This window comes from Trachypithecus francoisi, unplaced genomic scaffold (assembly GCF_009764315.1).
Source record: "Trachypithecus francoisi isolate TF-2019V2 unplaced genomic scaffold, Tfra_2.0 Lachesis_group21, whole genome shotgun sequence".
Taxonomy (NCBI): Eukaryota; Metazoa; Chordata; class Mammalia; order Primates; family Cercopithecidae; genus Trachypithecus; species Trachypithecus francoisi.
Genome location: NW_022681467.1, coordinates 6,030,456 through 6,043,317, shown reverse-complemented (window position 1 = coordinate 6,043,317; position 12,862 = coordinate 6,030,456). Strand labels below are relative to the sequence as shown.

The 12,862-nt window shown below is 42.5% G+C and overlaps 1 protein-coding gene across 1 annotated transcript in view; it reads left to right on the top strand.

The window, feature by feature from the left end:
* The window catches only part of CFAP61 (cilia and flagella associated protein 61), a 308,416-nt gene that overhangs the window by 197,883 nt on the left and 97,671 nt on the right, over positions 1–12,862 (top strand). The window contains exons 19-20 of the mRNA XM_033185470.1: positions 921–1,019; positions 6,369–6,537. Of these exons, the coding sequence (XP_033041361.1) occupies positions 921–1,019; positions 6,369–6,537 (268 nt within the window). The remainder of the gene's footprint in view (positions 1–920; positions 1,020–6,368; positions 6,538–12,862) is intronic.

Sequence of the window (12,862 nt, the reverse complement as noted above, 5' to 3'; positions counted from 1 at the left end):
CAGCAGTGCCCCACTCTATTGGTACCAATTTACTGTATTAGTCCATTCTCGTGCTGCTGATAAAGACATACCCAAGACTGGGCAATTTACAAAAAAAAAGAAGTTTAATGGACTTACTGTTCCACGTGGTTGGGGAGGCCTCACAATCATGGTGGAAGGCAAAGAGGAATAAGTCACGTTTTACATGGGTGGCAGCAGGCAAAGAGAGAGCTTGTGCAAGGAAACTCCCATTTTTAAAACCATCAGAGACTTATTCACTATCTCATGAGACTTATTCACTATCATGAGAACAGCATGGGAAAGACCTGCTCCCATGATTCAATTACCTCTCACTGGGTCCCTCCCACAACACGTGGGAATTATGATGAGATTTGAGTGGGGACACAGAGTCAAACTATACCAATGGTCTTTGCAAATTACTTGCTTCAGTTCCACCTAAAAAAAATAGGGATAATAGTATTACTGACCTGACTGGATTGCTGTAAGGACTACATGGCATAATGCGCCATGCAAAACGCTTGACTGGAAGCAGTCATCCGGTCATCCGGGTTGAGCTGCAGTTGTTATGCTTCCAAGCAGTTTATTATTAATAGAAGTAGTCTAAAATTTAAACTTTATACTAAATTTACCTCTCTCCCAATTTGTTTTATTTAGTTTTACTTTGAAAAGCACATTTTAAAAACCTGTCTCATTACTAATGTGTAGCTTTTTGGAAGATTCTACAGTTAGCAGCTCCAGCGCCATCTTCCTTTTTTCCTTGAAATGGTTGGTTCTATTTGAAGGTTCGTGCAAAGAATTAGTAGCTCCAAAAACAATTCAACAATTGGATGACACGAGATATAAAGTTAAATTGAATTATGATAAACTTTTGCTAAATTGCACTTAACTGCTTATTCTTTTTCATTTTTCTTTTTCTTTAGCTCTCACTTGAAGTTTAATAATCTTACCCTGATTTCAACTCATGGACTCCCAGGAAAAAAACTTCTGGACACTGAACAAAGGAAATTTTTAGCCAGCGAGTATGAATTTTATTTGCTTTTTCATTCTGAGGCCTAAATGTTCTACTCTTTGTGCAGTCTATTTAATGCTAAATAGTAGATTTCAGATTGGAAAAGGAGAAGTGGTGGGGCTTTTCTCCTGGAGTTCAGGCATCACTTAGGAGATACAAGTACCAGTGTGTTCACAAGCAAGTGGCCAAGACTGGCAGGCCAGGGCCACCAGTTTGTATCTGTGGGAAGACATCTGCCCTGTTCCAAACAATTGGGGTGGAGCCTACGGACCCAGCCAGCCCTGCCTTTGGGCTCTGAGTGACACTACGGGGCAATTGAGGTTGGTGACTACATTTACATCCAACAGGGCACCTCACTGGGATATGGATCCCACAGCTACCCTGGCCATTTGTACTCAGCAACTGATCAGGCAAAGAACTTCCATGCCAGTCTGGGTGAGCTTTATTGTCTTCATCCCAATAGAATCACTATTTGACAACATCTGTTCTGGAACATACCATGTCTTTATCACACGGCTTTCATTCATTTTAATTTCCTGTAGCAAAACATGGGTCCAAGAAATATAGTTTTTCTGCCTCTAGAAACAAGCTCCTAATTTTTCCAATAAGGAGGAAGGAAATTGTTCCCTCCCAGGGGATTCATTTTAGATTCCATGATGAAGGGACCCTCTTTCCTCCGTGAAAAAGAGTTGTTCTGCCCTCAAACAGTGAGAAAAAAACCACAACTTCCTTGCCAGCAGCACCGGGTTCATTTCCACTTAATAATTTTATCAGACTATAGACTTTTTCTTGAAGGATGTCATTATGGTACAAAAAAGGGCATGGGTTTGAGCCAGGAGGATGTGGATTCAGATCCTGCCCCTGCCACCAAGGACCTGAGCAAGGAATTTCATTTCTCTGAGCTTTGCTTTTTTTTTTTTTTATCATGAGCAGTACATGAGAAGCCAAGCCTGCTGGATTTTTTGCTAAAATTAACATAACACCAACTTCTGGCCAAGAACACATTCCCTCCATTTCCCTCTTTCTAAATTACATGATTCCCAGGAAATGCTGATTTTATTGGCAGATGTCTTAAGAGGAACTTAATTCCATGAGCGTAGTGAAAGTTTCCCTCAATCCCATGTTGGGTGTATGTCAGGAGAAAACAGCTACTGAGGGGGCTTTCTGCAGGTGTGACACTGCATGGGCAGACTGAGTGGGTGGAAGCCCCCGGTGTCCCTGCTGCTGTCCCTGCCTCCACATTCTCAGCACAGCAGCCAGAGCAAGGCTGCAGAAAGCTGGCTCAGATCACATCACCTCCTCACAGCCCAGAACGGCACTATCCAATATGGTGGCCACTAGCCACGTGTATTTAAATTTAAATTATTAAAATTAAATGAGATGAAAAGTCGGCGCCTCAGCCACATTAGCCGCATGTCGCCACTGGCTACCATATTGGACAGAACAGATAAGAACATTTTCATTATCGCAGAACGTGCTGTGCTGCTTCACCATCGCAGAACGTGCTGTGCTGCTCCAGCCTAAACTCTGTCTCCGTCTACTTAATTATCCAGCCTCACCTTTTATTATTTTTGCCCTTTTTCTCCCCATTTGAGCCACACCAGCCTCCTCGATGTTCCTCAGATGCAACAGGCAAGTCCCCACCTTGAGGTCTCTGCTTTTCTCTCTTAAATGTCACCTTTTCTATGGGGTCTATCCTGATCGCCCCATCCATTTGCAGCCAACACCCCAGCACACTCCAGTCCCTCATACTCTGCTGTGTTTTTTTCTTGCTACGTAAATCCTCCTAAATATTGTATTATTTGCCTTCTGAAATAATGTTTATGTTTATATTCAGAATCCATCAACTATAATATAAACTCCACAAGGGCAGAAATTTTTGCCTTTTTATTCATTGATTCATTGATGTATACTCAATACCTGGGACAGTCCTTGGCACACAGCAGATGCCCAGTAAATAATGTGGAACAGAGGAAAGTTACCTCCAGAAATACCCGAAAACTCCTCTCAAGCAAGTATGAGGGACTAAATAACACAGCCAGACCTCTTTGCATGGGTAATTGCATGTCATCATATTTCTTAGAAACCACATATTTCAGTAAGATTGAACCATAAATAGGAGATGCCTTTCAAATGGTCCTCATAACCCCAATAAAGGAAATTATCTCTGATCATGGGGTTTCAAACTGAAAGGTGCAAATGACATTCATAAATTTAGTAATTTAAATCCCTGATTCCAAATACTATTTTGAACTTGTTAACAGTGTTTTAATTTATTATTGTTAGAATTTTTGAACCATTCCTGTCTTCTTTCCCACCCCCCACATCCAGCCTCTTGTGGAGGTGCTAATGGCATGTCTGTGATGGAGCCGAAAGGAAGGCGGTGGGAGAGGAGGAACAGGAAGCACGAGAAATCCACTAATTGGACAATCAGCACTGATTAATTAGAAGTTAATTGTGATATTCCTTTTTCTAGGAGTGTCACAATTAATCTTTTATGAGAATTTCTAAGGTTCTTTCCAGCTTGGAAGAGTCATGACTCCATGAGGTACAGGTCTCCACTGACTCATCTGTGGCCCCCAGAGCTAGCTTCTAATTGCACACCTGGAGCTTTGGACTAGGCTTTTGACCATGAGGTTGGGGGCACTATAACCTAGAGCAAGCTGCTACTCATCTATGCGCTTTCCAGAAATTTCCCCATTCTCCATTTTTGCTTTTTTTTCTCCTCCTTATTATCTGTCTTCAGAACTTTCTATGAAGACAGTCTTTCACATTAGTTTTGAGTCACGGTCGAGCTCACTTGAGAAACATGAAGTTTCACTGATGTGCCTTGTTTGGTGCCTTCTCTCTTTTCGGGCGAAGCCTAGTGGAGGTATTTCTCTTACCACCAAGCCATGAGTCAGGCCCTGCTATGTTAGAATATTAAAGCTTATTCATTCTACTTAAAACATAATTTTGGAAAAATATCACTTACAGTCTTTAATATATAGTTTCACTCACCTGGTGAGGAAATTAAGGAAGGTCCAGAATGGATAGTAATATCCAGAATGGGTAGCAATCACTTATACAATGATATTTTAAACTGAGAAATGGCCAGGTAATCCCAGCACTTTGGGAGGCCAAGGTGAGAATATTGCTTGCACCCAAGAGTTGAAGACCAGCCTGGGCAACATAGGGAGAGTCCCGTGTCTACAAAAAATTTGAAGTTAGCCAGGCATGGTAGCTTGCACCTATGGTCCCAGCTGCTCAAGAATCTGAGGTGGGAGGATAGCTTGGGCCCAGGAGGGGAAGGCTACAGTAAGCCATGATTGTACCACTGTGCTCTAGGCTGGGTGACAGAGTGAGATCTTGTCTCAAATAAGTAAATAAAATCATTCAGTGTAGTAACATATTGTAACAGCAATCACCCCACATTCTTCAACACTTCCTTTTGTAAAGGACTTAGTAAAGTTTCCTAAAAATCAGTGGTCCTCAATGCCATTCCCACTGGACAGAGCTTCACATTTTAACGGTCAAATATGCATTCTGACGTGATCAATGCTATAAAAATATCATTGTCTTCACCTTCCACAAATTTCCCCTGAGAGCCTTTATCTTTGGGCACAGCCTCATAAAACGAATCCCTGTGCACTAACTGTATTTAACTTTTCCTCATCGTGGCTGGAGCAGATAAGAACAGTCTTTCATGGGTCTCTCACAAATGTGGGAAGCCATGACATTTCCTGTATTCCTATAAAGCTAGCGAAATGGTTTTTGTAAGAGAATTTCCTCTCACTATCCATTATTTTCCTGTGATAGGCCAGTCCCTGACTTTCTTTTCTTATGAAGAAAAAATGTTCTTGTTTTTACGTTGTTTCACAGAGCCCTTTCACAGGTCCTGTAACAAGGTCTAATATGGCCCCATGACTAGAATTCTCTTTGTGTGGTAAGGCCAGGCTTATGTGCAGATCAAAAAGAAGAAATGTTCTGTCATTACCACTTCAGAATCTTGTTTGCCTCCAAAGAGAGTAAGCAGGGTTCTGTCTCATTAACATTATTTAGAATAATACTCTTCACATATGCATCCCACCTAACAAAGCAGCCTGTCTTACATTCTCACAGTCACTCCTTATAGCGGTCAGCGGTGGAGGCACATAGGGAGTTTCTCCCGTGTTAAGAGGTGAGGTAACTGAAGATAGCAGGGGGACACAGAGTCCAGACTTGTCAGCAACACAGACCATGGCAGGGTTCTTTTTGAAGAGGTTTGTGCTACCAAGCACAGAAGTGGCATGTGCCTCTAGTCCCAGCTACTCAGGAGGCTGAGGCAGGAGGATCACTTAAGCCCAGGAGTTTGAGACCAGCTTGGGCAACATAGCGAGATCCTGTCTCTAAAAATGAATAAATAAATAGATGAATAAATACAAATTTTAATGTTTTTATATTGAGATAAAGGAAGAAAAGGATCATATAGCCTAAATTAAAAGAAGCACTTAATGTCCTATTACCTTAGACTCTCAGTATTCAGAGCAGAATCACTAAAAGGTGGTTTACCTGAGGTCAATCCTTTCAGAAAATTCTGGAAACAACCCTCACAAAACTCTTTAAATAAACCCAAAGCCACAAGAAACTCACTCTTAATAATATTACGTGAAAGCACTCAAACTCTGCAACAGAGCCCAGAAAATGAAAGCCAGTGCAGCCACAGCACCCTGAAACCACGGCATGAATGACCGTTCTGGGCTTGCTGGCCATGGAAGTCTCTGTTCCTGGAAAATCACCTCTGCCCTGAAGAGTGAATCCCAAAGTCTCCAGGGAGTGTACTTGCTGCGAACGTTAACTCCCTAATTGCTATATTCTTTAAGTAAAATGGATTTTGTTGTTTTGGCAGGAAGCCATACGCTAATTCTCAGAATGAGTCATTACTGAAAAGTATTAGCGAATAGGAAGGGTTCTCGGTATTCAAGGATTCTGACCCCTGGCTTTGGGATCCTCAACAATGTCACTTTCTTCCTTCTCATTCCCTTTGAGGCTGTGGCCAATACACCAATTTAACAACTAAAGTAAATTTACAACCACTATGAAATAGAAGCAGAAGAAAGGTATAATATGAGTGATTTCACACACACACACACACACACACACACCTCCCACCCAGTTGCGGGCTGACCTAAGCCAGGTGGAACAATTTAACTTTAATGGGACGATGTCAATTTATGACTAAGTGTTTCATAATGAAAAATCTCCTAGTATCAGTCCTGGTAAACTCACAGCAAGAGCACAGACTCAGCCCACTAGGGGACTTGAACCAGCTCACCAGATGTCTAATTAATGCCCGCTGTCAGCTGCTCAAATGTCACTTATGGAGCTTCTCTCTTTGCAGCCACTGTTTTAATGATAAAGATTATGCGCTGATGTCACTGTGCTCCTGGGTTAATGTCGTGGTGGGCAGAATGACCGGCATAGACCGAGCAGCCAAGCACGTTGTGCTTTCCACAGGCGAGATCGTGCTCTACGACCACCTCATCCTCTGCACCGGGCAGCAGTACCAGGTAAGGCCGGGCACAGGGGGTGCAAGCCATGTGTCTGGAGAGCTCCATGAGAGCCATTCATATGTTTACTGGGGCACACGCTCTCTGGGTAAAGAGCATCCCTCTGCCTGGACAGCTGCTGCTCTAAATTCATAAAAGCACCCTTCAGGGCCCGCACACATAACCAGAATTATGTCCGCAAACCCTCGCAGAAACCCATTCCAAGAAAAACATTCTGCTCAAGGATAAAAATCACAGCAAGTTGGAGAAATGTCATTCTTTAAGCTGTTGTCCAAAAGTCTAACACGTACTGCTCGCCCTAGCAGAATCCAGACGCAACCAGGCATGCATTTGTGGTAAATTAATTTATGCCTCAAGAGGCTAACATTTGGCTGTGGCAATGGGCTCTCGCAAAAGTATTGCAAACACGTGCACCTTCTGTCAACCCTTATTTTATTTTGTCTCTCGGTTATGAAAATAGGAAATCTGATTGATTGGTTTCCCAGTGTCCATGCTTTCCTTTCAGTTCAACTCTCCAGCCACATTTAAGTAAAGCATTGTGGGATACACCAAAGCTGTTCAATGTCTCAGGGCAGCAGATTTTAATATTCCACTTTGTAGTACGCATGAGTGTTTCATGTAGTCTACAGCAGTAAGGTATTTCTCCAGTGACAAGAGGCTTACTCTGTAACTCAAGGATGAGGTCCTCGACCAAGTTTGTGAAACCCATGGTCCATGGGCCCAAGGTGGCTTTCAATGTGGCTCAACACAAATTTGTAAACTTTCTTAAAACATTATGACTTTTTTTTGCAGTTTATTTTCTTCAGCTCATCAGCTATCTTTAGTGTTTGTGTATTTTATATGTGGTCCACGATGATTCTTCTCCTTTCAGTGTGGCTCAGGGAAGCCAAAAGATGAGACACCCCATTTAGACCATCTTGTGAACGGTTGTGGATTCGATGCGGGCCTGTGTATGACAGATTTCCTTGACATCGCCAAGCACAGAGGAGGCAGCGCATGAAGGAGACAGGGTCTCCACCCAGGGGATTGTCACAGAATGGGCTCAGCAGCTCTGAGCATCACTTGCCCTGTATTTTCTGCCTTGGCTGCACATTGAGATGACCTGGGTGCTTTGAAAATGCATCCATGCCTAGGCTCCGCCCCCAGAGGTTGTTTTAATTATTCTAGGGTGGGGCCCAGTCGTCAGTATTTTTTTAGTGCCCCACATGCTCCTAAGCTAAAGCTGAGAACCACAAGCTTGCACTTTCTTGACTAAGAATTCCTCATCTACACTTTAGAATAGCACCTCTCAAACTGTGCTCTGCACATGAATCCCCTGTGCTTCTTAAAATGCACATTAGGAGCAGGAGGTCATGGAATGGGGAGCCTGAGATGCTACATTTTCTTTTCTTTTTTCTTCCTTCCTTCCTTTTTCCCTTCCTTCCTTCTTTCCTGTACTTTTAATTCCATGTATTGTTTGATGAGTCTATTCCTGTGCCATAAGTTTCCATTTCTTCAGTTTCTTCTGGGCTGTCTTATTCTTCTGTGCAGCCTTTTCTGGTTTAGGAACAATGTGTTCCTTTTCAATAAGCTTCATCTCATTGTGGCAGGCAGAGCTCACACATGGATTAACCTGACCCTGAGCTCTGTGAGTCTGGCCGCACATCTTGGGTACTTTGTTCACCTGGCTCTGCTCAATGACCAGAGAATCTACATGTAAATCCTTATGTTCAGCGTGGCTCTCTGCATTTTTAAGCATGTGCAGCAAACATTCAGCACTCTTTTGGGGCCACTGACCTTGTGTCCAGTCCCACTGTTTGGCCTGGACACGCCTACCAACTCCACCTTTGTAACGTCAGAATGGTACACATTGTCTCTATAAAGTGACATCTTTCAGATACTGAAAGATTTCTTTCTGGTTTAATGTTTTAACAAGTAAGAGGAACACTTAAATATCAAAATGAAGTATCCCTGCAGTAAATATTTATCCTTTAACCATAAAAATATGGTATGCTCTTCATATATGCATACCCTGATGGCCTGGGCAGTTTCACAGGTGTTCGGTGAACACAAAGATTTGAACCTCTCGATTTGCCTGAGGTTCACATTTTCACAGATTGTCAGACCACTTAGGGGAACAGGAAGATGCTACATTTCTAACAAGCTCCGAGGTGAGGCTGATGCTGCTGGTGAATGAACAACCCTTTGAGTAGCTTGGATCAATCTCTGAAGAATTTCTTTCCGCTCCTCTGCTCCCCTCCCATCCCTCCCCTCCCATCCCCTCTCCTCTCCTCTCCCCTTCCTTCCTCTCCTCTCCATTCCTCACCCCCCTCCCCTTTCCTCCCCTCCCCTCCTCTCCTCTGCTCTCCTCTCGATTCTCAAAAGGTATAAAAGGATATTTTTATGGTTAAAGGATAAATATTTACTGCAGGGATACTTCGTTTTGATATTTAAGTGTTCCTCTTACTTGTTAAAACATTAAACCAGACAGAAATACCATGCACCCCCTCAGCTTGTCTCCCTGTCACCTGCCTGCCAGGTTCCAGCTGCTGCTGCGACTGCGTACTTTGGAAACTGAGTGGAAGACCCAGCCAACTGCCCAGAGCCTCGGGCATCTGCCCATGTGTGCCCAGCTGCCCCTGCAGCTTTAGTCTGTGCACATTAAGCTCTTGCCCTTTTTACAACGGAAAAAAAAATGAAATGAAGAAGTGATAAAGGGCGTTCCAATTTAATTTTTCCAGAAGGACATAAAATCAAAGTACATAGAGTGATACAGAAAGGGCAGCTGAATTCACTGGGGAGCTTTTCTCCCCCTTTCCCCATTCTCTTCAACTTTCTCCTGGTTTTGTCCCAATTTTGTGATTTTCTAAAAAACAAAATAATGAAAACAGAGCTTAAACCCAAAGCAAGAAGACAACCCTTTATAAAATGTAATTACAAACCGTAGCTTCTAACCAGACCTTTTAAATGGCACACCTCACTCTAAATTGTTGTATAATGTTTTAATATCCAAATGCACATCACTATTTTTTATTACAAAAATCCATGCACAAGGTAAAATACTACATTGCACTGCAGGGCTGAGCATAAGGAGAGCTGGTCTCTCTCCCAGCCCACTCTTCCTCCCAGCTCTTTCCAGAAGCAACCAGTTTGAAGCATTTCTTTTCTCAGTTTTTCAGTGGCTATCTGCATAACTCCAAATACAGTAATATGTTTATAGAATGTTTTTCCTTGCTCTGTCAACTTCAGACATTATCTGCAACCTCTCCATTTTCAAAGATGGAGATTTAGCTGGCTCACTTTCTGGACTCTGTAACTCCTTCTCCACCCCTCCAATCCACGTTGATCATTTTTGTTGGCAAACACACTCTGGTTTTGAAAACCCCTCCGAGATCACAGGGCCACTCTCCATAACTCATGGACAGTCATGGAGTAGCAGAGAGATGCCTGCCCCAGGCCTGGATTTGAGGAACCTCATAAATAGGAAGAACAAAAATGTACCAACTCAAAATCAAATGAGTTTGGTGTTGAGCATGAGAAGACTATGGCACGGACTGTTCATGGGTCGGGGGTCACTAGCAGCTGGCAGGTAGGGCAGGTACTTCCAAGCAAGCGAGAAGAAGAGCTGGGACTGCAGTATACAGTGAGCTTGATGTGGGTTGGCAATGTGACATTGTCTCCAAAGGGGTTAATCATGTCTTAGACTGGGTCAGTAATAGTGTGGCATCCAGAATGATGCAGCCCAGGTGAGAGCCTTCTACACACAGCAGGGAGGAATCCACACCAGTACTGTACCTCCCAGTAAGAGACCTGAGAAAGACACTCCCCCATGTCATTTGACATCACCTACTATAAAGAGATCTCACTTTTGAGAATGATTACAGGGGAAAATAAAAGCATGCAGTCAAAGAAAACTGGCTGTTTTAAAAATGGCTGCAAATTCTTTGATGCCTCTTCCATCTAAGAGGTCTGTGTCTCCTCTCCTTGAATCTGGGCAGCCTTGTGACTGCCTCGGCCAACAAACTGCAAAGGATGTAACATGGTGTGACTTCTGAGGCCAAGTCACAGAGGCCATACACTGCCTCCTGGATTGTGGCAGCAGTCACTCCTGGAGTCCTGAGGTGCCGCGTGAGAAGTTCTGATGTCCTGGGGTTGCCATGTTGGAGATGCCGTAGGTGAGCTCTCTGCCTCACAGTCTCCGCTGATCCCAGCCTTTCGGCCAGCCTTGCGAACAGGCATGTGAGTGAAACAATCTCAGATCCTCCAGATCACTCCATCCACCAGCTGAAAGTTGCCAAGTGACTCCTGTCCACAGCGCACAGAATAAAAGAATTGCTCATCAAAATGCTATCCAAATTTCTGACCAACAAAATCATGGAAAGTTAAGAAAGTAGTTGTTTAAGCTACTAAGTTTTGGTGTGAGTTTGTTGAACAGCAAAGGACAACTAGAATAAAAAGATAACACAATAAGAGAAAGAGAACAATACAATATTTGGAAAAATCAGAGGAAGAACATATTTTTGAAAATGTTAAAAAATTCAGGCCCCCCCCACACACATTGCAGGTAACTATCATCCTCTATACAATTTGATCACCTGGCCTCCGAAATGGGAGCTGAAGCCATTGAAAGAGCAGAGTTTTGCAAAGCTGAGAAGGCCACAGATGAAAAGGGAGATGGGTGAATAAGAAAGAATTAAAATGAAATCCCCATCAGAGACAGAACTGCTGCTAAACAGTTAGTGATGCTGAAGACAGAGCACCCCTGGAGGGCAGAAGCAGAGGACAAAGGGATATGCTTGGTTCAGGAGAAAACAGGGTCTGATAGGCATGGAGGCAGCATAGAAATAATTGGTTTTCCTGAAGAGGAGACTCAAAGAAAAGGAATAGAGACAATAATTAAAGATATTCTAGAAGAAGACTTCTTTTTACCTGAAAAACATATTGTCCAGCTGACCACATTCTAGGCAAAGCCATAGAAAAATGTTCTCAGTTATGTTCTGACAGAATTTCAGTTCTTTCTTAGTCACCCATCTCCCTTTTTGTCTAACCCTGTGGCCTTCTTAGCTCAGCCTCTGCTCTTCTGATGCTTCAGCTGCCATTTCAGAGGCTGGGTGATCAAACTGCATTGGGGATGATAAATAGTTTCTCATAGAATGGCAGAAAAAAATTGAACAAACTTCAAAAGAAAAATAACAGATTACAACCTTTCCCCCTAAAAAAGAACAAAAATAAAACAGATACCAAAATTTTTATCTCCAGCATTAAATAGCAAAAGAAAATGAAACTAACCTCACAGAATTTTGATGAAAAGTGGTGATTCAGTAATTATATGCCCACCTAAATCTCTCATATTTGAAAATAGCAGATAGCCATTCTTTTATATACAAGGCCTCAGAAAAAATTATCTTCCATGTTCTTTGCTTAATGTGCACTCAAAATAATTGAGATAGAAAAGAAAATTTAGAACTTCAGCGAGGCGTGGTGGCTCACATCTATAATCCCAGTACTTTGGGAGGCTGAGACGGGTGGATCACTTGAGGTCAGGAGTTCGAGACTAGCCTGGCCAACATGGTGAAACCCTGTCTCTACTAAAAATACAAAAATTAGCCCGGTGTGGTGGTGGGGTCCTGTAATCCCAGCTACTTGGGACACTGAGGCAAGAGAATCACTTGAACCAGGAGGCGGGGGTTGCAGTGAGCCGAGATTGTGCCATTGTATTCCAGCCTGGGCAACAGAGCAAGACTCTGTCTCCAAAAAAAAAAAAAAAAAGAAAATTTAGAATTTCATAATCATATAAAAGGACAGGTGGCAAGCACCACAAACAATTTATAAATGTAATCTAAATAATTGTTGTAAATCTGAGAATAGATGAAAAATAGAAAAATGACTCTTAAGCTAAATTAATGTAATAAAGACCAAGAAGTTGTTGACAATTGGGAGGGAGGTAGCAAGGGAGGAATATGCATTGTCTTAAGTGGAGAAACCCAAGAATACTATTTCAGTGTGACTCTTACATTTAGAAGAAATAAGATTAAAGAATCCTTTGAAACAGCATGAAGAAATTCACCTTCCCAACACTGCAGAAGATAAAAGGGAGAAAACAAAGGAAAACAGACACAGTGGTTAAAAGTGAAGGTGTAAACCAGAATGACATGAGGAGAAAATAGTGGTGAATGTTATGGGTGGATTAGGGTTAGGGCTTCAAACTACCCTGTTACAAGAACCAAGACTCTGTTTTTACACTTAATTCAAAATATAAGAGAAATACCCAATCAAAGGGCAACAAAAGTTTAAAAATAAGATGGTTCAAAGTGCACCAGCAAAAGACTGTCAGGCAAATTTCACA